The following is a 21,396-nucleotide window of genomic DNA, read 5'->3' on the forward strand; positions in this document are numbered from 1 at the left end:
AAGATGCCAAGACTCCATTGGCATTCAACAAACAAACTGAATTTGGGCAGGGATGGTCTGAATTACAGAGGAGATAGAGCTGTTTGAAGTATAAAAGGCAGGGATGAGATCAGAAGAGTTGAAGATAAGATTGGAGTGAAAGCAGAAAAGACAAATGGTGAACTGCGATAAAAGAACAGGAAACGAGGTAATATGGAATTGTTGAAGCTGAAATTAGTGATTAGGGAATAGAACTGTGATACTTTGCTAAGTTAAGAAAATGCTACTACTGTTTCTTGATAATATGATTGAATGTATCGTTTGGTCCCCTATAGTAAATCCCACGGTAACAGAAGTCAGTAAAGCCGTATTCTATTCATGGCAGTGCTGTTAACTAGCTGTGTAAACTTGGATAAATTACTGATTTCCCTTTTATAATGATTGCACTAGATAGCGTTTAAGGTCCTCTCCAGTTATAGATTTCTTTGACATTTCTTTCTGATGAATAAAGTTGAGTAGTCCAAGATTGGATGTGAGTTAATTGATGAAATATAAAGAAATCGTGGATATATTCTTGTGAAAGCTAAGTGAATTGTGTTGAGTACGGATGATTTAGAAATGACTTTGGGTGAAAAAAACTAATCAATAAATTCTAGAGGAAGGATAATAGGGCCAGAGAGTAAGAGGTTAAAGATGTTCCCATGAATTCTTTAGTGGAGAGTTGATAGTTTTTAGAATAATGGAACACTGGAATTTCAATATGGTAAATAAATTTTGGTTGAAATGTCAACTTTACTTTTTTACCTTTCAAAACAAGATATTTTTTAAAATAGAAGTAATATAGTAGTTTCTCCATTTAATACAAAATATTACCTCTCCTATACCATTTGATAAAGTGCCAAAACTCACTTCATTCCTGAAGAAGTTGCCTATTAGCTACTAAAGTGTGATTCCTTTCAAAAGATGAAAAAAATATCTGATAGGTACTGGTGAATATTTACATAATGTTCCTCTTAACCTTCACTTTCCATTGTTTATCCTCATTGTCTTTAGGATTAATTACTCCTTTATTACATCTACTACTATTTTTCTTTTAGTTGTTAGGGGAATAGAATATGCATATTGAAATGTTTAACATATGTGTTTTTTCTTCTTTACTTTTTATTCAGATATAATTCACATACTATTCCACTCACCCATTTTATAAAGTATACAACTCATTGGTTTTTAGCATATTCACAAAATTGTATAACCGTCACTAGTGCCTAGTTTTAGAACATTTTCTTATCCTAAAAAAAGACACCTCGTACCCATTAGTAGTCATTCCCCATTCTGTCTCTCCGCACCAGCCCTAGGCAGCCACTAATCTTTCTGTCTATGGATTTAATTATTCTGAACATTTTATATAAGTGGAATCATATAATAAATGGTCGTTGTGTCTGGCTTCTTTCACTTAGCATGTTTTTAAGTGTCATCCATGTTATAGCATGTATCAGTATATACTTCATTCGTTTTCACTGCCAGTGATATTCCATTGTATGAGTACACCGCATTTGGTTTATCAGTTGATAGATATTTGGGTTCTTGAAATATTTTTAATCCACTAGAAATATTTTGTGCTTGACAAAATAAACTTTGCATCTTAGATTGGAGTATGAGTGCCTTTGGAGGCGTGTGACAGTATGCCAAGGCATACCTGAAACCACAGAATAAATAGCACAGCCTCTTGGAATTTTTTTTTTATTTGAATTGAGGAGAATATATATACACACATATACCTATACACAGTTATAACTGCATAAATATGTAGAAAGTAAGATTTTTATTCACTATCCCCTCCCTTTTTAGAAATAATAAAATCGAAAGGTTTGCAAACTACTTCTAATTTTTAATTGGTATTTTCATATTATCATTTAAAGCCCTCTCTAAAATGAATTTAATAGAGTAAACCGATTTATATTAGAAAAAAGTTTAAAGGCACTTTTTGTTGTTGTTGTTGTTGTTATATACCTGTTTATGATTTAGCTGTCTGGTAGTATTTCAAGTTAGTGGTTTTTTCAAATGATGCATTCTTATTTTTATGCTCTCTTAAGGTATATAAATCAATGGCAATTAAATTACTTTGCATTTGGTGAGACTATTTTTCTGAATTTGCTGTTAGATAAAGAATAACTAATATGGGTAATGCTCACTCATTTGTGCTTAGGGATAATGTTGCCCTAAAATATGTTAAGTTGCCATTTGTCCTTGGTAAATTCTGAACTCTTAAAAGACAGTAACTCTCACTCTATTTTTGATATGCAGTTCCAAGCACAATTTCATTTATAGGCATTTTCATTTTTTGTATGATATTTTGTGAAATGCAAAGGTTGTCAAACAGACCTAAACCTAAAAAGACCTTTATTGGGGGACTTTTGGAAATTTTAGCCCTGATAACTTAGATTTCTTCTGAAAGTGGCCCTCCCCATGCTTATTTTGCCTCCCTGTTAAAATTTCTAAATTCTAAAATTTCATTAGAAATTAGATACATTCTCTTTAAATTCTGTTAGCATCAAAACTTAGATATTTGCAGCCCCATAAATTATTGACATTTGTGAAACTTAGAGTTTAACATACACAGAGCTAACCAAATAAGAACACTGTGGCACAAGATCTTCAAATTCTGTAAGGTTCTTGGATGGTACAATACCGAAAATCCAAAACATTAATTTAATGCAGAATTAATTGGACCAATTTATTTTGAAGAATGTATGACACTTAAAAATTTACAACTTTGTTCAATAACCTTGCTGGTGTCTCAGTATAATAGCTGTTCTTGAAGTGTGAGATTGAATTTAATAGTTGTTTAAGATTTTAATGCTGCAAAAAGCCTGTGTTGTTTTGGGATATAAATAGCAAAATACCCTTAGATAGTGGCCCAAGACAGACCTGACATGTAACAGATTTTATGCTGTCATTCTGGTGATGTTCCAAATATTCATATTTAAATGAAATAACTTTAATAAAATGGGAAATACTTGAAATCAGGACATGTTTCTTACTGTTGCCTGAGTATTTAATTTTATACTTTTTAAATGATTTTTTTCTTATTGTTTATAATTTTCTAAGCTAGTAAGATAAATTATTAATGCAATTTAATGCTGTTTACTAAATGATTTAAAATTTAAATGAGTGACCATGTGATAGGCCATTTTACTGTTTATCTCAAGCTATTCCTGTAGCTGTGCTTCACTTAATCTTACACATCTCTTTAAAAAATAGTGTCTAGGGTAAATATACTCTAACCTCTTCCTAGGCAAGTAGAAAACAGGCAGCCTGGAGTCAAACAGTGAGTTCAGTTTCCAGCTAGGACCTTGTGGAAACTTTATATAACATCTGTAAACCATAGTTCCTCCTTATTTAAAATGAGGATACTCGCACTCACCTTATACAGTTGTTCTGAGGATTAAATGAGATGATACTTGTATTAATAGGTTGCTTGTTGGATAGTCAGTACACAACAAATATAACTAATCTATAGCTAAGTGACTTTGTTTAGAAAGTCAGTGGAATGTAACAGATGAACTGATAAGAGGAACAAGCAAAATTTAATAAGAGATATCTTGGATCTTGGTTTAAGTAATCTACTGGTACCCTGTGAGGGACTTATCAGTTCTTGGTCTAGGATCCTTGAGAGCATTTGGTTCAGGATAAAAAAAAAACATATTTGGATTTATTTATTTACTTTTCTAGATCTGATCTATTTTGATTTGTAAGTTCCTGCTAGAGGCTGGGTGAACTAGCACTGCTCCTTCAGTCTGTCTTCTTAGAATCCAACCAACCAGGTTGATCTGAACCCAGGTCAGCACTAGCATTATTCTACCCTTCTTTCCTTCCCTGTGGTCTACTTTCAGGAACCAGACTAATCTTCAGCAGTGTTCTAAAATAAATGGGATTTCCCATATTTTAAATCTTTGGTTTGTGAGAAGATTTTTGTGAATTAGTAATTTTATTGTTTAGATATATAGAATTCCAGTATAATTTTACAGGATTAATATTTTAATTTTTTCCTTACTAATAAACCATATTTCCAGTCTGATTAAATGCTAAATTTGAACCCCCACCTCATCCCCATCTCTGAAATGCCCAGTGGAGTAACTACTGAATTAAAAATACTTGTTTTATACATACTCCCTTCGTGTACCAGACTTCCAGGATTGTGGCTGTGTCCTTTTGGGGTAATTTAGTGGTTTAGGTGAGAGTTTGAGAATGGTGAGAAAGATTTAAAGGGGTTGAAAGGAAAGTATCCCCAAAACGCTGTTGAAAGCACAGCTTTCCGTTTTCACCTTGTTCTTTGATGTGTTAGGCTATTGATGGTGTCCACTGGTCTCCATCCTAACTTGGTAACTAACTTCCATAATGAATTGATTAAAAATAATGAACACTATATGACAAATAACACTATTTCAGGTACTACTTTATAGAAAGTGATCAAAAGGTTTTGTACTGGATGATTTATTGTAGATAATTTATTATAACCAGATCCACAAACCCTCTTAATTTGTGTTTGTACCACCTCAGGGAGCAGAACTTAGCAGAATTCCTCGTGAAGGGATTTTACACTTGTACAATATTTACAGGGCAGGTAGGAGCTGGTGTTTACCATGCTGCTCAAGAAAAACATTAAAGCTTTATTCCTACAGATTTACTATTATCAAACCAAATCTTAGTCTAAGGTGAGTAGAGAGTTTTTCTCCCTAAATCAGGTGTTGAAAGATGCCTTCCAATTTTGGATATAGTAATTCTTGTAAGTTAAAGAAGTTCAGACACTTTCATGTTTATAATACACATTTTATAGTAGAACATTTTATTAACCTACTTAACATATTAGTATTCTTTTATGTTTTTGTGCCTTTTTATTTTAATTTTTTGAAACAATTGTAGACTCACAAGCAATAGACGAAAGGAGTACACAGACTCCGTGTACCCTTTACTTACCTTCCTGTAATGGTGGTATCTTACATAACTGCAGTACAATACAAAAACCAGGAAATTACCATTCACTCATTACTGTTAACTAGACTACAGATCTAATTCAGTTTTCACCATTTTTAACAAACATTTGTGTGTGTGTGTGTGAGTGTATACAGTCTATGCAGTTTTATCCCACATATAGATTTGTGTAAATACCACCACAATGAAGATGCAGAGCTGTTCTATCACTATATATATGCTATCCCTGCGTGTTCAGAGACACACACACACAAACACACACACACACACACACCCCCTTGGCAACCAATAATCTGTTCTCCATCTCTCCAGTTTCATTGTTTTAAGATTATATAAATCATTTATACATTATGCAGTATCATAACCTTTGTTGATTGTCTTTTTTTCCCTCAGCAAAATTTTCTGGAAGAAATTCAGGTTGTTGACTTTATCAATAGTGTGTTCATTTTTATTGCTGAGTAGTATTCCATAGTAGGGATGTGCCAGAGTTGGTGGAACCAGCCATTAACCTGCTAAAGGACACTTGGGTTGTGTTTAATTTTTTGCTACTATGAGTAATAGCTACAGTGAGCTGTTAGGAATATTTCTGTACAGTTTTTGGTATAAACATATATTTTCATTTTTCTGGGGAAAAATGCCCGAGATTGCAATGGTTGGATTGTATAGTAAGTGCATATTTAGTTTCGTAAGAAATCGCCAAACTATTTTCTAGAGTGGCTGCTACTATTTTACGTTTGCACCAGTAACAGTCGAGAAATCCAGTTTCTCCACATCCTCACCAGCCTGTGGTGTTATCACTGTTTTTTATGTTAACTGTTTTAATTGGGGTGTAGTGATATCTCATTATGTCTTTTGTGTTTTACTTGAAAATAAAGTATATTATTTTAAGGTCTTCATGTAGATTTTACTAACATTGTTTTCGCCCAACTCTAACCCAATTCCTGGTTGTTGGTGGTTTTAATTGCAGTTAAATTGTCAGTGATTTTAAAAAAAGATTTATTTGGCCAAGATTACTTAATATTTAAGAAATATTTATAGCATTTGATTTATTAAATACAGTACTCTAAATTAATAAAATAACTTTACCTTTTTTGGATAATTGTTTGTATTATAGTGGCTGGAATGGCTGGTACTGCACATATCGATGGAGACCATATCGTTGTTTCAGTTCCTGAAGCTGTATTAGTTTCTGATGTTGTCACAGATGATGGGATAACTCTTGATCATGGCCTTGCAGCTGAAGTTGTCCATGGACCTGACATCATCACAGAGACTGATGTAGTAACAGAAGGTGTGATTGTTCCTGAAGCAGTACTTGAAGCTGATGTTGCCATTGAAGAGGATTTAGAGGAAGATGATGGTGATCACATCTTGACTTCTGAACTAATTACAGAAACCGTTAGGGTACCAGAGCAGGTTTTCGTGGCTGACCTTGTTACTGGTCCTAATGGACACTTAGAACATGTGGTCCAAGATTGTGTTTCAGGAGTCGACTCTCCCACAATGGTATCAGAGGAGGTTCTTGTAACTAATTCAGATACAGAAACTGTGATTCAAGCAGCTGGAGGTGTTCCTGGTTCTACAGTTACTATAAAAACCGAAGATGATGATGATGATGATGTCAAGAGCACTTCTGAAGACTACTTAATGATATCTTGTAAGTGAAACATAAAGCCCATAATTACTCAGGAGATTGATTTATGTAATGTGGAAAAGTTTTCTGGGATGAGGGATAATAAAAGTTATGGGGGAATCTTTTTGAAAAATAATTTTTTGAAGCGGTGTCATTAATATGCTCTTTTGAGTTTACTCATGTTTTTAATTTACTCAATGAAAATTCATACCTGAAATGAAGTAAAATAATGCAGTTTATTAGTATCTTAAAATAGGATTATAGATTTGGCAACAACAAGAACATTGATACAAAATTTTAATGACAAACATATATATTTCAACATGGGAACTTTCTTATGTAGCCACTGCTTTTTTTTTTAATATGACAGGCACTGGAATTGTCAATTAAGTTTTTCTTAGGAACTTAAGCATAATATGTTAAGAAATATTGTGTTGATTTTTAAATTAAATACTTGAAAAGTAAATCATAAACTCAGATAATGTCCTACAGTTATCCCTGTGTTTATATTGCATTTGCCTAAATATGTGCGTGTATATTTTATGCAAAGCTATTTAACATGTTTATTTTAGACTGCTTTGCAAGATTCTTAAAACATTCTATCTGAAGCGGGAAGATAGAAATATTTTGTTCTCATTTTAAATGATGGGTTTATGAGAGCAGCAACAAAAATAGAAAATATCTTGGTAAGTTATTGATGGAGCTTAAAGAAGTAGGTATATTAGTTATTAAATTTGAAGGGATCATGCTACAAGTAGTAAAGATTAGACAAATTTTTTTTGACTTTTCCAGGGAAGATTTTTATTCTTTTATTTTTAAAATACAAAAGTGGTTGACTGGGAAGTTAATCGCCAAGTAGAGTATGTGTGTTGTGTGTGTATAAAGTGATTGTATGCATATGTGTGTCAGAGAATTTAAAACTGAAAATAAACTAGATTTGTTTAATTTATAAATTTAATTCTGAAGTTTAGCATGTTAACTTTTTTCTTATATAAACACTTTTGAAGGTGAATTTTTACCTTGTTTTTAAGAGAATGATATAAGTCACTAAAAGACTGCAAATATTGTTACCTATTTTTAAATAGATATAGATTACTAAAGCAACTCCATATTTGCATCTTAATGTGGCATTTTTTAAAAGACTTATAGTTATGGTTATCATATAAAATGATGTGGCAAAAGTTGGTAGTCTATACTAAAATAAATTCAGTATGTCTTTGAAAGAGTATTCATTAATTTAAACTGTTTGATATTAAAGTAGTGCAAAATTTAGATATCATGTATTGTGAATAGTCATACCTTGTGTTCTCTTCTATGATTTAATTCTACAAAAGTTTTTTTAAAAAGTTTCTGGAATATTCTAAGTTAGAATAATTATTTTGATAACTACCTCATGTATCAAATACAAAGACTCCTTTGAGGAATATAATTTTATTTTTTTTTCATTTGTTTGGTTTCAACTTTTATTTTAGATTTGTATGGGTATGAATGATCCCATCTCCCAGGTACTGAGCATAGTACCCAACAATTTTTCAGTCCTCACCCCACTCCCTCCCTCCCACCTCTAGGGGTCCCCAATGTCTTTTGTTGCCATCTTTATGTCCATAAAGACCCCATGTTTAGACCCCACTTATAAGTGAGAACATGCAGTATTTGGTTTTCCATTGTTGCATTAATTTGCTTAGAATAATGGCCCACAGCAGCATCCATATTACTACAAAGGATGTGATTTCTTCTTTTCTTATTGCTGCGTAGTATTCTGTGGTGTATATATACCATGTTTCCTTTATCCAGTCCACTGTTGATGGGGCACCTAGGTTGATTCCCTGTCTTTGCTATTGTAAATAATGCTGTGATGAACACACAAGTGCATGTGTCTTCATGGTAGAATTATTTGTTTTCCTTTGGATATATACCCAGAGTGGCATTGCTGAGTTGAATGGTAGTTCTGTTTTAAGTTCTCTGATAAATTTCTAAACTGCTTTCCACAGTGGCTGAACTAATTTACATCCCACCAACAGTGTTTAAGTGTCCCCTTTTCTCCACAGCCTTACCAACATCTGTTTTTGGTTTTTTTTTTTGGTTTTTTTTTTTTGGCATTTTAGTAATGGCCATTCTGGCCATAATAAAAAAAAAATAGTAGATGTTGGCATGGATGCAGTGAAAAGGGAACATTTTTACACTGTTGGTGGGAATGTAAACTAGTACAACCATTATGGAAAACAGTGTGGAGATCACTTAAGGAACTAAAAGTAGATCTACTATTTGATACAGCAGTCCCACTACTGGGCATCTACCCAGAGGAAAATAAGTCATTATACAGAAAAGATACTTTCACATGCATGTTTATAGCAGCACAATTTGCAATTGCAAAAAAAATATGGAACCAGCCCAAATGCCCATCAGTCAACGAGTGGATAAAGAAAATGTGGTATATATACACTATGGAACACTACTCAGCCATAAAAAGGAATGAAATAATGGCATTTGCAGCAACCTAGATGGAATTGGAGACTGTTATTCTAAGTGAAGTAACTCAGGAACAGAAAACCAAGTATCATATGTTCTCTCTCATATATGGGAGCTAAGCTATGAGGATGCAAAGCATAAGAATAATACATTAGACTTTGGGGACTTGGGAGAAAGGGTTGGGGGTGGTGAAGGATAAAAGAGTAAACATTGGGTACAGTGTACGCTGCTTGGGTTATGGGTGCACTAAAATCTCATAAATCAACACTAAATAACTTATTCATGTAACCAAACACCACCTATTCCCCAAAAAGCTATTGAAATAAAAACATTTTAAAAAATAGCTTTGTCAGTATGAACAGGCATAATAATAATAATAATAGTAATAATAATAATAATAATAATAATGGTCATTCTCACTGGTGTGAGGTGAAGTCTCATTGTGGTTTTGATTTGCATTTCTCTGATGATTAGTGATATGGAGCATTTTTCCTATGTTTGTTGACCACTTGTATGTTTTCTTTTGGGAAGTGTCTGTTCCTGCCTTTTCCCCATTTTTATTGGAGTTACTTGTTTTCTGCTTGCTAATTTGTTTAAGTTCTTTGTAGATTCTGGATATTAGACCTTTGTCAGTTGCATAGTTTGTGGATATTTTTCTCCCATTCTGTAGGTTGTCTGTTTACTCCGTTGATAGTTTCTTTTGCTGTGCAGAAGCTCTTTAGTTTAATTAGTTCCCACTTGTCAATTTTTGCTTTTGTTGCAATTGGTTTTAGGGACTTAGTCATAAATTCTTTCTCAAGGCCAATGTCCAGAATAGTATTTACTAGGTTTTCTTCTAGGATTCTTATGGCTAGAAGTTTTATCTTTAAATCTTTGATCCATCTTGGCTAAATTTTGTATGGTAAAACGTAGGGGTCCAGTTTCATTCTTCTGGATGTGGCTTCCCGGCTATCCCAGCCGGGAGTTTATAGAATAGGGAGTCCTTACTATATAGAATAGGGAGTCCATTGCTTACTTTTGTTGATTTTGCCAAAGATTAGATGGTTGTAGTTATGTGGCTTTGTTTCTGGGTTCTCTTTTCTGTTCCTTTGGTCTATGTGTTTGTTTTTGTACTAGTAACATGCTGTTTATGTCACTGTAGCCTTGTAGTGTAGTTTCAAGTTGCGTAATTGATGCCTCTGGCTTTGTTCTTTTTGCTTAGGATTATTTTGGCTATTTCTTTCTTGGTTCCATATGAATTTTAGTGTAGTTTTTTCCAATTCTGTGAAAATGATGTTAGTAATTTGATAGAAATAGCATTGAATCTGTAGATTGCTTTGGGTAGTATGTCCATTTTAATGATATTGATTCTTTCAATTCTTGAGCATGGTATGTTTTTCCTTTGTTTGTGTCATCTATGATTTCATTTATTAGTGTTTTATAGTACTCCTGGTAGAGGTTTTTCACCTGCTTAGTTAAATATATTCCTGGGTATTTTTTGAAGCTATTGTACATGTAATTGCATTCTTGATATGGCTCTCAGCTTGGATGTTGTTGGTGTGTAGAAACGCTACAGATTTTTGTACATTGATTTTGTATCCTGAAACCTTGATAAAATTATTATCACTTCTAATAGCCTTTTGGCAGAGTCGTTAGGGTTTTCTAAGTATAGAATCATATCATCAGCAAAGAGAGATAGTTTGACTTATTTTACTGTTTGGGTGTCTTTTATTTCTTTCTCTTGCCTGATTGCTCTGGTTAGGATTTCCAGTAGTATGCTGAAGAGGAGTGATGAGAGTAGGCATCCTTGTCTTATTCCAGTTCTCAAGAAGAATGCTTCCGGTTTTTGCTCATTCAGTTTGATATTGGCAGTGGGTTTGTCATAAATGGCTGTTATTATTTTGAGATATGTTCCTTTGATGCCTAGTTTCTTGAGGGTTTTTATCATGAAGGGCTAAATACATTTTGATTTTATCAGAAGCTTTTCCCATATCTATTACAATGATCACATGGTTTTTGCTTTTAATTCTGTTTATGTGGTGAATCACATTTGTTGGTTTGCATATGTTGAACCAACCTTTCATCCTTGGAATGAAACCTAGTTGATCATGGTGTTTTAAGTTTTTGATGTGCTGTTGAATTTAGTTTACTGGTATTTTCTTGAGGATTTTTGCTTAAGGAACATAATTTTGTATGAAGCAAAATATCTTGTTAACATCATGATGGGAGATCTCATTCAAACTTCCCTAATTTCAGGGGTAAAAAAAGTTAACGCCTTTATAATTTTAGAAACTATAATGGTTTTTTTGAGATATAATTTACACATCATTGTATTTACCCATTTGAAGTGTGCAAATAAGTGGTTTTTAGTATATTCACAGAGTTGTACAACCATCACCACAATGAATTTTAGAACTTTTTCATCACCACAAAAAGAAACCCTATACCCCTTAGCTGTTACCCCACTCTCCATCCACTGTGAGGCAACCATGCCTCTATAGATTTGCCTATCCTGGACATTTCATATAAATGGAGTTATGCAATATGTGGCATTTTATGTCTGGCTTTTTTTTTTTACTTCACATAATGTTTTCAAGGGTCATTCATGTCATCACATGTATCAGTACATTTGACTCTTGAACAATGCAGGGGTTAGGGTTGCTGAACCCACCCCCCCGCCGACATACACACAGTTGAAAAGCCCTATGTAACTTTCAGCTTACCAAAAACGTAACTACTAACAGCCTACTGTTGACCAGAAGCCTTGCCAATAGCAGTTTTGTATGTTATATGTATTATATACTGTATTTTTACAATAAAGTAAGTTGGAGGAAAGACAATGTTAAAATCCTAAGGAAAAGAAAATATATTTACTATTCTTTAAGTGGAAGTGGGTCATCATAAAGGTCCTCATCCTTATTGTCTTCACATTGAGTAGGCTGTGGAGGGAGAGGAAGAAGGGTTGGTGTCTCAGAGGTAGCAGAGCAGAAGAAAATTCATGGATAAGTGGATCTGCACAATTCAAACCTATGTTATTCAAGGGTCAACTGTACTTCATTCAGTATTACTAATAATGTTCCATTATATGGGTATTATCACGTTTTGTTTATCCATTCATCCATCAGTTAATGGACATTTAGGTTGTTTCCACTTTTTGGCTATTATGAATGCTTCATGAACATTTGTGCACAAGTTTTTGTGTAGGTGCATATTTTTAGTTTTCTTGGGTATATAGCTGGGAGTGGCATGCCTCTGAAATATAAACGTGACTGTCTTGTTTGCTTTTTCACTATTGTGAAATACAGATCCTTTGTATATTGCCTAATCCCATTACCGTGGTATATCAGTATACTGTATAGTTTTTTGTTTTGTTTTGTTTTTTAACTAACATACAACAGGTAAAATAAAAAGCCTACCTAACTTTTAAAAAGGAATGTTATATTGTACATTTTACTAAAATGAAATTTTAATTAAATTGTGCAAGTGGGCCATAAAAAAAATATTGAATGTTACCAAACTTTGCAGTGTTGGCAAACAATGCCCCTCACTTTCTTATATTATATTTAGTACCAGAAGAATTCTGTGGTGGGTATTTTATTACTCACTTATTGCTGGATTGAGAAATAACACTATTGGACTTGAATATTGCATACCTTACAACAAGCAAAAAAGTTAAGCTTGAATTTAAAGTATTTTGAGTATTATCTGCATTAAGAAGGGCCTTTGGGGATTTATACTTTCCATAACAAAGAATATAGAATAAATCTTGTTCAAGTTGATGGTTTACCTCTTAAAACTGCATGCCAACATCTTTAATAATTTTATCATCTTCTGTGAACTTAAAATATAGAATAAGTTCAGTTAGTACATTTTAAAATTTCTCATTCTGAGGAATCTAAGTAAAAATTAATGAATGCATTAAACTTAAAAGTATGAACCTTAAGAAAAGGTAGAAATGGAATCAGAGAGAATAGTATTAGTAATTTCATACTTAATGCTAAAATTATGGTACAAAACTATTGAGAAGTGGTGAAAAAAATGTGACTTTCATTTCATGAACTTTAATTTTATGAATAATAGTTTTAACTCAGCTTATCCCAGAAGGAACTGTGATCAGTTTAAACTATTCATGTATAATAAAGCAGAATTTATAAAATGAGAGTATTTTTATTATTTTATTAATTTACCATAAGTTATTTCAGCCTAAAAGTTTGTATTTTGGACACTTTTTGAAGTTTTTTTAATATTCTGTTTTTAATTAAAGAATGAGAATATAGTTTTTTTTCTGAAAACTTAATCATATTTTTTTCTATAATGTCATTTTTATTCAACATTATTTTATAAGAGAAGCTGTTAAGCTGGTAATATCAAATACTTAATCATTGTTTTTTTTTTTATTTTAATTTGTCCCATTGTCAAAAAAGTTGCCAAAAGTTTAGTAATATAATTAGGAGCTGTGATGGAATGAAAATATGTAGCCTTTGTTTTGATCATTTGGATGCTTTCTTTCATAGACAATAAGCTATTAAAATTTGTAAATAGGATAGAATCATTTATATTTAATCACAAAGTTAAAGTAGCTCTGCAATGTAAAAATAATTTTTGATATGTGTTTTTTTTCCACTATGTTGAAAGGCCTAAGGAATATTTTTGAAGTTGTATGTATCAAGTTTGAAACTGAAGTAAGGAAAATCTAAACTTTGACCCATTTAGACCTTGCTAAAATTGTTTTTAGGAGTGCTGAATTAATAGCTTTTTAATGCCGCTTTATTCTGTTTTTAATGGTTCTAGAATTGTTAGATGTATGTAGGGGCTTCACAATTTGATGTTTCATATTTAGTACTGTGATATATATAATGAGGAGCAGATTTTCAATTTAGATTACATTTGTGTTTTTATAGGAACAGCATTAAAATAAAAAATTATAGGCATATAGTATTTAGGAGGAATATATTGTTTGAATATTATTTATGGTCAGAGGACAGAGTTTATTAATTTATTCATTGCATAGTTCATGCATAGTATTCATGTAAACTTAAGTGTTATCCTAAAAGACTATATAGTTGAGAATCAAAAATTTTAAGTATATTTAAAATGTAAGAAATAGGCCCAAATACTGTTGCCTTATCTTTATATATGATTTACTTTTAATAAGGAAAAAAAGGGGGAAATACCCATTTATTTCCCTTACATATAATTTTGAAGTAAAGCATACATTGCAAAATCTAGATATATACAAAATTTATGGCTTGAAGTTGTCTTCCATTGACCCTGCAGAAATTAGAGTATTTACTAAGATTTTATTTCCATGATTTATGAAAAACCCTTTTTATAGTCATTTAGGTGTTCTCTGTGTTTTTTTTTTTTTAATCCTAGATCTCGTATGCTAATTTGTTTTAGAAACAACCACTATTTAATTTGGGAACTGTTGTTTATGTGAACTCATTTTATGAGTAATATATGTTTTATGTTCTTAATTTTTCTGTTACTAAATTTGGTGTTAGGATTTACCTGAAAATGTTGAAAGTGATGAAATATGAAGCCATTTTAATTAAAGCTATATGGTTAAGTATTTTGTATCTATTAATTGAAATCTATAAATAGATTTTTATATAATGGTGATTATGTAATATAACTGATCATGTATACTGTTTTTCATGAACCTTGACACTTTTTTAAATTTTAAAAATAATTTTATCGTTATAGATTTATGTTGCACATGTACAGGTTTATTACATGGATGTAATATTGTGTAGTGGTGGGGTTTGGGCTTCTAGTGTACCTATCACCTGAATAGTGAACATTGTACCCAATAGATAAATTTTCAACCCTCACAATCTCCCCTCCCCCCGCCTTTTTGAAGTCCCCAATGTCTATTTTTCATGAACCATAACACTTTTAATGGCTTCATAATAGGTTATTAAGTGAATACAATAGGTAGGTGGTTAACATTATTTCACGTTACACTTTCAGCTTAACACCCAGTAAATGTCAGTGGTAATTTTTCTTCTTTTGTTTTTTGTCAATGGTACTTTTTGACTGAATTAATTTTGTTTGTATTTTATAGTGGATGATGTTGGAGAGAAATTAGAGCATATGGGGAATACACCATTAAAAATTGGCAGTGATGGTTCACAAGAAGATGTTAAAGAAGATGGGTTTGGTTCAGAAGTAATAAAAGTGTATATATTTAAAGCGGAGGCTGAAGATGATGTTGAAATAGGTACAAATACTAATTTTAATTTATTGCTCTAATAGGAGTTATAATCTCTTTTCTGGGGACTAGTTTAAAAACATTCTCAAAGCATGGTTTTTTATTATTCGTTTCTTTGGGGATAGTCTACTTTTAAAAATTGTATATGAATGTAAAGCAGGAATGCAGAATATGTCATGCTTTGATTCTTTCAAACATGAGTAGAATATTACAGCAGAAAATATCAAAAACATATGATTGGAGAGGATTTGGGTTAGATTAAGAAACTATAATGAGTGTTTACGAGCATGGATTCTAGAGGCAGGCTGCTTGGGTTTTAAATAGGTCCTGCCACTTAGCTAAGTGACCTTTGATAAGTTACTTAACCCCCTTCTGTCTGTTTCCTCATCTATAAAATGCCCATAATAATAGCAGCTACCTAGTAAGGCTGTTGTGAGGGTTAAATGGGTAAATACATATAAAAGACTTATATACTGCTTGGCATATAAGTTTGATGTAAGGATGAACAATTGTCATTTCTCAGTGATAGCTGAAAATTTAAAGTATAATTTATATGAAAATGTTCTTGGCACTTTGAAATTTATTTTGGAATTTATTTTTTTCTAAAGGGAAATATTTCTATATATTCTCCTTATTAATTTAGGTGATTATTCCATGATACTTCTCTATTTTAATATGTGTTTTAATTTTTAAGGTGGAACAGAAATTGTCACAGAGAGTGAATACACCAGTGGACATTCAGTAGCTGGAGTGCTTGACCAGAGCCGAATGCAGCGGGAGAAGATGGTTTACATGGCAGTTAAAGATTCTTCTCAAGAAGAAGATGATATCAGTAAGAAAATAAGGGCACTGTAGTGACTTATCAGTAGCCATCATGCATTCTTTAAAAAAAATCTCAGAGATACAAGCACTGTATAGGAACAAAGTTCACTAAAATAAGCCTGACCCTTTGACCCTTTGCTGTAAATAATTTAAAAGGGAAGGGTCCTTTTGACCATTCATTTGTACATGTATTGTTCAAATCACCAAACATGAAATAATATATCTTAATATACTATACTAGAAATACAGAGATGAGCAACATACAGTTCCTGACATCAGTGAAGCTCACGAATATGTAATTATTGAGTACCTACTTTCTGTACGTTACTGAATATGTTGCAAGATGTTATCTCATTTAATTCTTACGACTGGTATCTGAGATAGGTGGTATTTTCTCTGTCTTATGGAAGGAAAAAAAGGATTCAGGGAAAACAATTTATCCAAGATCATTCCAATATTAAGTGTGAAGGGCAAGATTTTAATGGTTATCTAACTCCACTGCCAGTGTTCTTTCCACATGGCAGTGAACACTGTTGGCTTCTCCCTGGATTTAGCAATGGAAGGGCTGATGGTTTGTTCTCCTGTCACTAAGGGGTTATCTTATGTATGTATGCTTCCAAGCCAAGCTGCCAGGAGTTTGATTTCTTATGCTGTTGATGGTCTCCAAGCAGTTGCTGCTTAAGGTTTTGTGGGGCTAAGTACCACAGGACGATCAAACCTCCTCAGGTTTCCTTTCCTGACATACTGGATGTTTCCTTATGAAGACATTTTACTCTCTGCCTACTTTCTCCTCACCTCAGTATAGGAATGCAGCCCTTCCTAAGGCTATTCCTGTCTTCTTACTATGCTGAGAAAAACACAATGTTGCCTTGCCCTATAAGGGTAAGAGCCTCCATTTCACTGCATTAACTTGACAATATTGGGCTTTACCTGTGCTGCACTCTGATACCTACTCCAAGTTTCCTTCCCTAGAAGTCGTAGGGTGCTGAATTCCACCCCCAAACATGAGTAATGTATTACAACTGAAAATACCAGAACAAATGAGTGGAGAAGATTCTGATGGATAGGAAAATAGTTTAATCACATTTCTATTTGGTCTCTAAATTCTTTATTTTTTTTATTCATTGGTAAGGAAAGGGGCACAGTAGGAGATGAGAGATTGAGGTTTAACTTAACTTATACCAGAATTCTGTGGGAATGTGGGAAACTTAGACCAGTGTCTGTTTTTGGTTAATAGAGAGAAGACAAACTTGGGAGAAGAGGGATACTTTTTCCCTATGTTTTCCCCCACATTTCTTCTGTAGTCATCCAGGATCCCAGTATGTGAATCAAAGGAAAAGTAAAAATTCAAGACAATTTTCTATTTAACAGGTTAAATGTAAACAGATTATTTTATATAAAGTATATTGTGGCTCTCTAGGTTTAAAATTTTTTTTCTTACCGCAATATTGTTTTGTTAAATGAAACTCATTAATGCTTTCTCTCCTCAGTAGAATCTCTTAAAATCTGGCCTATTGAAGAGTGTCCACATATTCTTGATCACTAGCATTATATACATATATAATTTTAATTTTAATTTTAAATTTTTTTCAATTAGTATTTTTGATGATTTTTTATTACATGTATAGTACTGCATTTCATTTATAATATAGTATATGAGATAGTATGGACCACTTTCTAGTATTATTTCTATGAGAAATATTTTCTGAGTCCCAGAAGACTGTCAGGCAAATAAATGTATAATGCCTGGTAGAATGTATGATCATTCCCTATATTTCAAGCGCACATGTTTTTATAAAATTTTTAAAAGCCATTTCCATAGGACTTGGTTCTAAGAGGAGAATAAGAATTTTGGTAAATGATTGTCTCCTAGTGGCACTAGCCTCCAAAAGTGCCTAATATAAATTGAAATTAAATTTATAAATTTTTAAATTAACCAAACTGAAATTTGAAAGTTGAAAGATTTACATTGTTTGGAATTTTTACCCATTTATTAAATATTTGGGGTTATAAACAAGCAATTATTTCTAAAATTTAGGTTGCGCTGAAATAGCAGATGAAGTTTACATGGAAGTCATTGTAGGGGAAGAGGAAGGAACTTCTCTCCCTGAGATTCAGCTTGAGGACTCTGATGTTAATAAAACAGTTGTCCCTGTTGTCTGGGCTGCGGCATATGGTAGGATACTGGCATTTTTTCACCTGATAAGTACATAACATGTATTTACTCAGCCTTTAGGCCATTAAATAAGCTGTGTGAACGCCACCATGAATTGGCTAATATAATAAAATGTTTTACACTGTGGACTGATTCATCTTTAGTTACTTTAGATGATTTTCCTACCACACACCTTGTACTATTTAAAATGAATCTTGCTTAATGCATTATGTTTTTCAGTATGATCTATTTTAAATCCTACCTGTATAAGTGAGTGCCATAAAAAATTTTATTTTCCTAAAATAGGAATATCCTTTGAAAATCGATCCTTCCTCTTTTGGAAAAACTTATTTCATTTATTAACTCTACAGATGATAAGGTTTTGGGGTTTTGAAAAAGAAACAGAAACCCAGGTATGCTCTTTTAGAAAGTATATAATGAAAGGTAAATTTATCAACTTATTTTTTCCCTTTCAGTCTTATTTTATTTCATTCCTATGTAATGTACAAGATGGTCCAGGTATACTTTTTACTTTGAAAAATTTTGATGTTCAAATGCATTAATTTATCTAAACTTGGTTCTTCCAAAGGTTCGTTCATTCAACAGTCATTTATTGAGCATCTTCAAAGTTGGGGGTACACTGCAGAAATATCTACCCAGTTTTCATTTAAAAAGTAAAATTGTTCTAGATGTTGACAATTCCAAGGATGCTGACAGCAGCCCTTATTTTCAGTATGTGACATTATCTAACCTATGGGAGTGGAAGAACGCAGCAATTTTTTTTAACCCAAGGAATGGTAGGCAAAGTAAGATTCTGTAGATTAAGATGTGATCCACTAGTAGTCATTATAATTAGCATATCAGTTTTTAATTAGTCTTTTTTTTTTTTTAAGGAGATGAAAGAAGAGTCTCCCGAAGATATGAAGATTGTCAAACATCAGGTGAGAGAGCATTGTATATGAGATGTGAGTTAAAGGTCTGACTTTATATACTGCTTGGTAAGTAACAAGTTTGTGTCTACAGACACATTTGTTGGACTCTTACTTGCTTAATCATACCTAATCTAGTTAGTTAAATAGGAGTTTGCCTCTTTGAGGAATTAATTTATATGTGGACATAATGTGTGTTAATCTGTAAATGCAGTTCAATTTAGATTTCCCTCAAACTTTAAGCATCAGGCAGTTTACCACATGGACCATAACAGGTTGCTATGGAAAAAATAAAATAGAAATTATTTGGACAGAAAAGTAACAATTATTCATGATATCAACCCCTTGTTAGTGTTCTTTTCGGGGCAGAACTGTTTTCTTAATTTCTATGGCAACGAGTGCATTTATATATAACTGTTATATAAAACCCATGTGTCAGCTTAATTTTATTTTAGTTTTAATAGACTCTATATAGTGTTATTCTCTAGTTGATCTTCTTGTTAAGTTTTCTTAAGCAAGGAGATACTTTCTTATGATAACGTGTCATTGTTCTGTTTCTACCCTTGGGAAGTGTTTGACTCTCTAAACTTAAGTGCTGATTTTGAGAAATTGATGAGAAGTATAGATCACAGCATATAAGTTAACATGACAGTTTTGTACGTCTACATTTTTTAGCTAAATTGCATAAAACCACAACGGATTTTTGAGAACTAGGATTTTATTAAGTACTTTTTAATGTATGCACTGATCACACTGAAATTGCAATAAATTGCCTACCATATGTTAACCCCTAAAATCAATATTAATATGTAGTACTCTTTATATCAAGTACATTATTCTGAAGCATATCTACAAGAGATCTGTTTTGTTTTTTATGCATTACACATAGTCACCATAACTATAATGGTTCACTAATATATCTACATTTCTTTTTCAATTAATTTCATCAGCCTTCATTAGTTAAAAAAAAAAATTGGTCTGATGCCAAGATTTTGTTTCAAATTCAGTTTCTCCTTCTTTCTTTTTTTTTTTTTTTGAAGAGACAGGGTCTTGCTCTGTTACCCAGGCTGGTGTCCTGTAGCACAATCATAGCTCACTGCAACCTTGAACTCCTGGGCTCAAGCAGTCCTCCCATCTCAGGCTCCTAAGTAGCTAGGACTACAGGTGCATGCCACCATGCCTGGCTAATTTGTTTTTTGTAGAGACAGGATCTTATTATGTTGCCTAGGGTGGACTGAACCTCCTGACCTCAAGCAATCCTCCTGCTTCAGCCTCCCAAAGTGCTGGGATTACAGGTGTGGGCCATCATGCCCAGCCCAAATCCAGTTTCTTATGTTACATTCATCTTATCAGTTTATTCCTGATAAAATTGAGATATTTTAAATTTAATTGATGATCAAACTGAGATATATTAAAGTTAATTTCACATGATATCCTATTCAAAGTGTTTACACATATATGTCTTTACTTGTGAGTGAGAGAGAGCAAGAGTGAGAGAGAGAAAGAGAATCATAAGATGGATATACTTTGTGAAATTTATTACCACAGTGGTAACTTGGTGTCATGTCATCTATAGTAACTCATCCAACAGAACCAAAAAAGTATAAATGTATGTAATTTAATGAGGTTTCCATTTTTTTTCCAGGAAATACTTTGGACTCAGCATTAGAAAGCAGAAGTAGTACAGCAGCACAGTACCTTCAAATTTGTGACAGCATTAATACAAATAAAGTACTTAAACAAAAAGCCAAGAAGAGGAGAAGGGGAGAAACCAGGCAGTGGCAAACAGGTAAATACTTTGCTTTATGAATATTATAATTATTTGAGATGTGGAAGTATTTTTTTGTCACCAAAGAAAAATATCTGTGGTTTACACGGCAGTTCTACTCTCCACGTACCTGTTTGTGTATGCTATAGATAATTGGTTTTTGTTTTTCATATTGTGTGACTGGTACTTAATAAAACTATGCTTGTTTGCTCTTTATTCCAAAGATACTTTTACAGAGAATTTTCAGGTTGGTTTAACAATAAAGGGTACCTGTTTTTGGTATTCAAAATATATATGATACTGCATTTTGACATGTGAGTGGTTCATAGTAGAGTGCTGCTCATTACTTTTTAGTGAGCTACTTTGCATCAATTGCTTTTATTATGTATTTGTTATATTACAGAATTTTATTCAACTAGTATAGTTTTCACATAGTGAATGCCATCTAGTTTTGGC

General features: G+C 32.6%; 1 protein-coding gene across 6 annotated transcripts in view; it reads left to right on the forward strand.

Annotated features, from left to right (window-relative positions):
* Window positions 1-21,396, forward strand: part of ZNF711 (zinc finger protein 711) — a 28,921-nt gene that overhangs the window by 4,747 nt on the left and 2,778 nt on the right. For 4 of the 6 annotated variants that reach the window (XM_030934497.1, XM_030934496.1, XM_030934499.1 and 1 more), the window contains 6 exons: window positions 6,086-6,628; window positions 15,120-15,275; window positions 15,961-16,098; window positions 18,127-18,264; window positions 19,137-19,184; window positions 20,818-20,961. In XM_030934497.1, coding sequence (XP_030790357.1) covers window positions 6,086-6,628; window positions 15,120-15,275; window positions 15,961-16,098; window positions 18,127-18,264; window positions 19,137-19,184; window positions 20,818-20,961 — 1,167 coding nt within the window. The remainder of the gene's footprint in view (window positions 1-6,085; window positions 6,629-15,119; window positions 15,276-15,960; window positions 16,099-18,126; window positions 18,265-19,136; window positions 19,185-20,817; window positions 20,962-21,396) is intronic. The other 2 variants (XM_010383393.2, XM_030934500.1) reach the window with 1 other exon arrangement.

This window comes from Rhinopithecus roxellana, chromosome 7 (assembly GCF_007565055.1).
Source record: "Rhinopithecus roxellana isolate Shanxi Qingling chromosome 7, ASM756505v1, whole genome shotgun sequence".
NCBI classification, from domain to species: Eukaryota; Metazoa; Chordata; class Mammalia; order Primates; family Cercopithecidae; genus Rhinopithecus; species Rhinopithecus roxellana.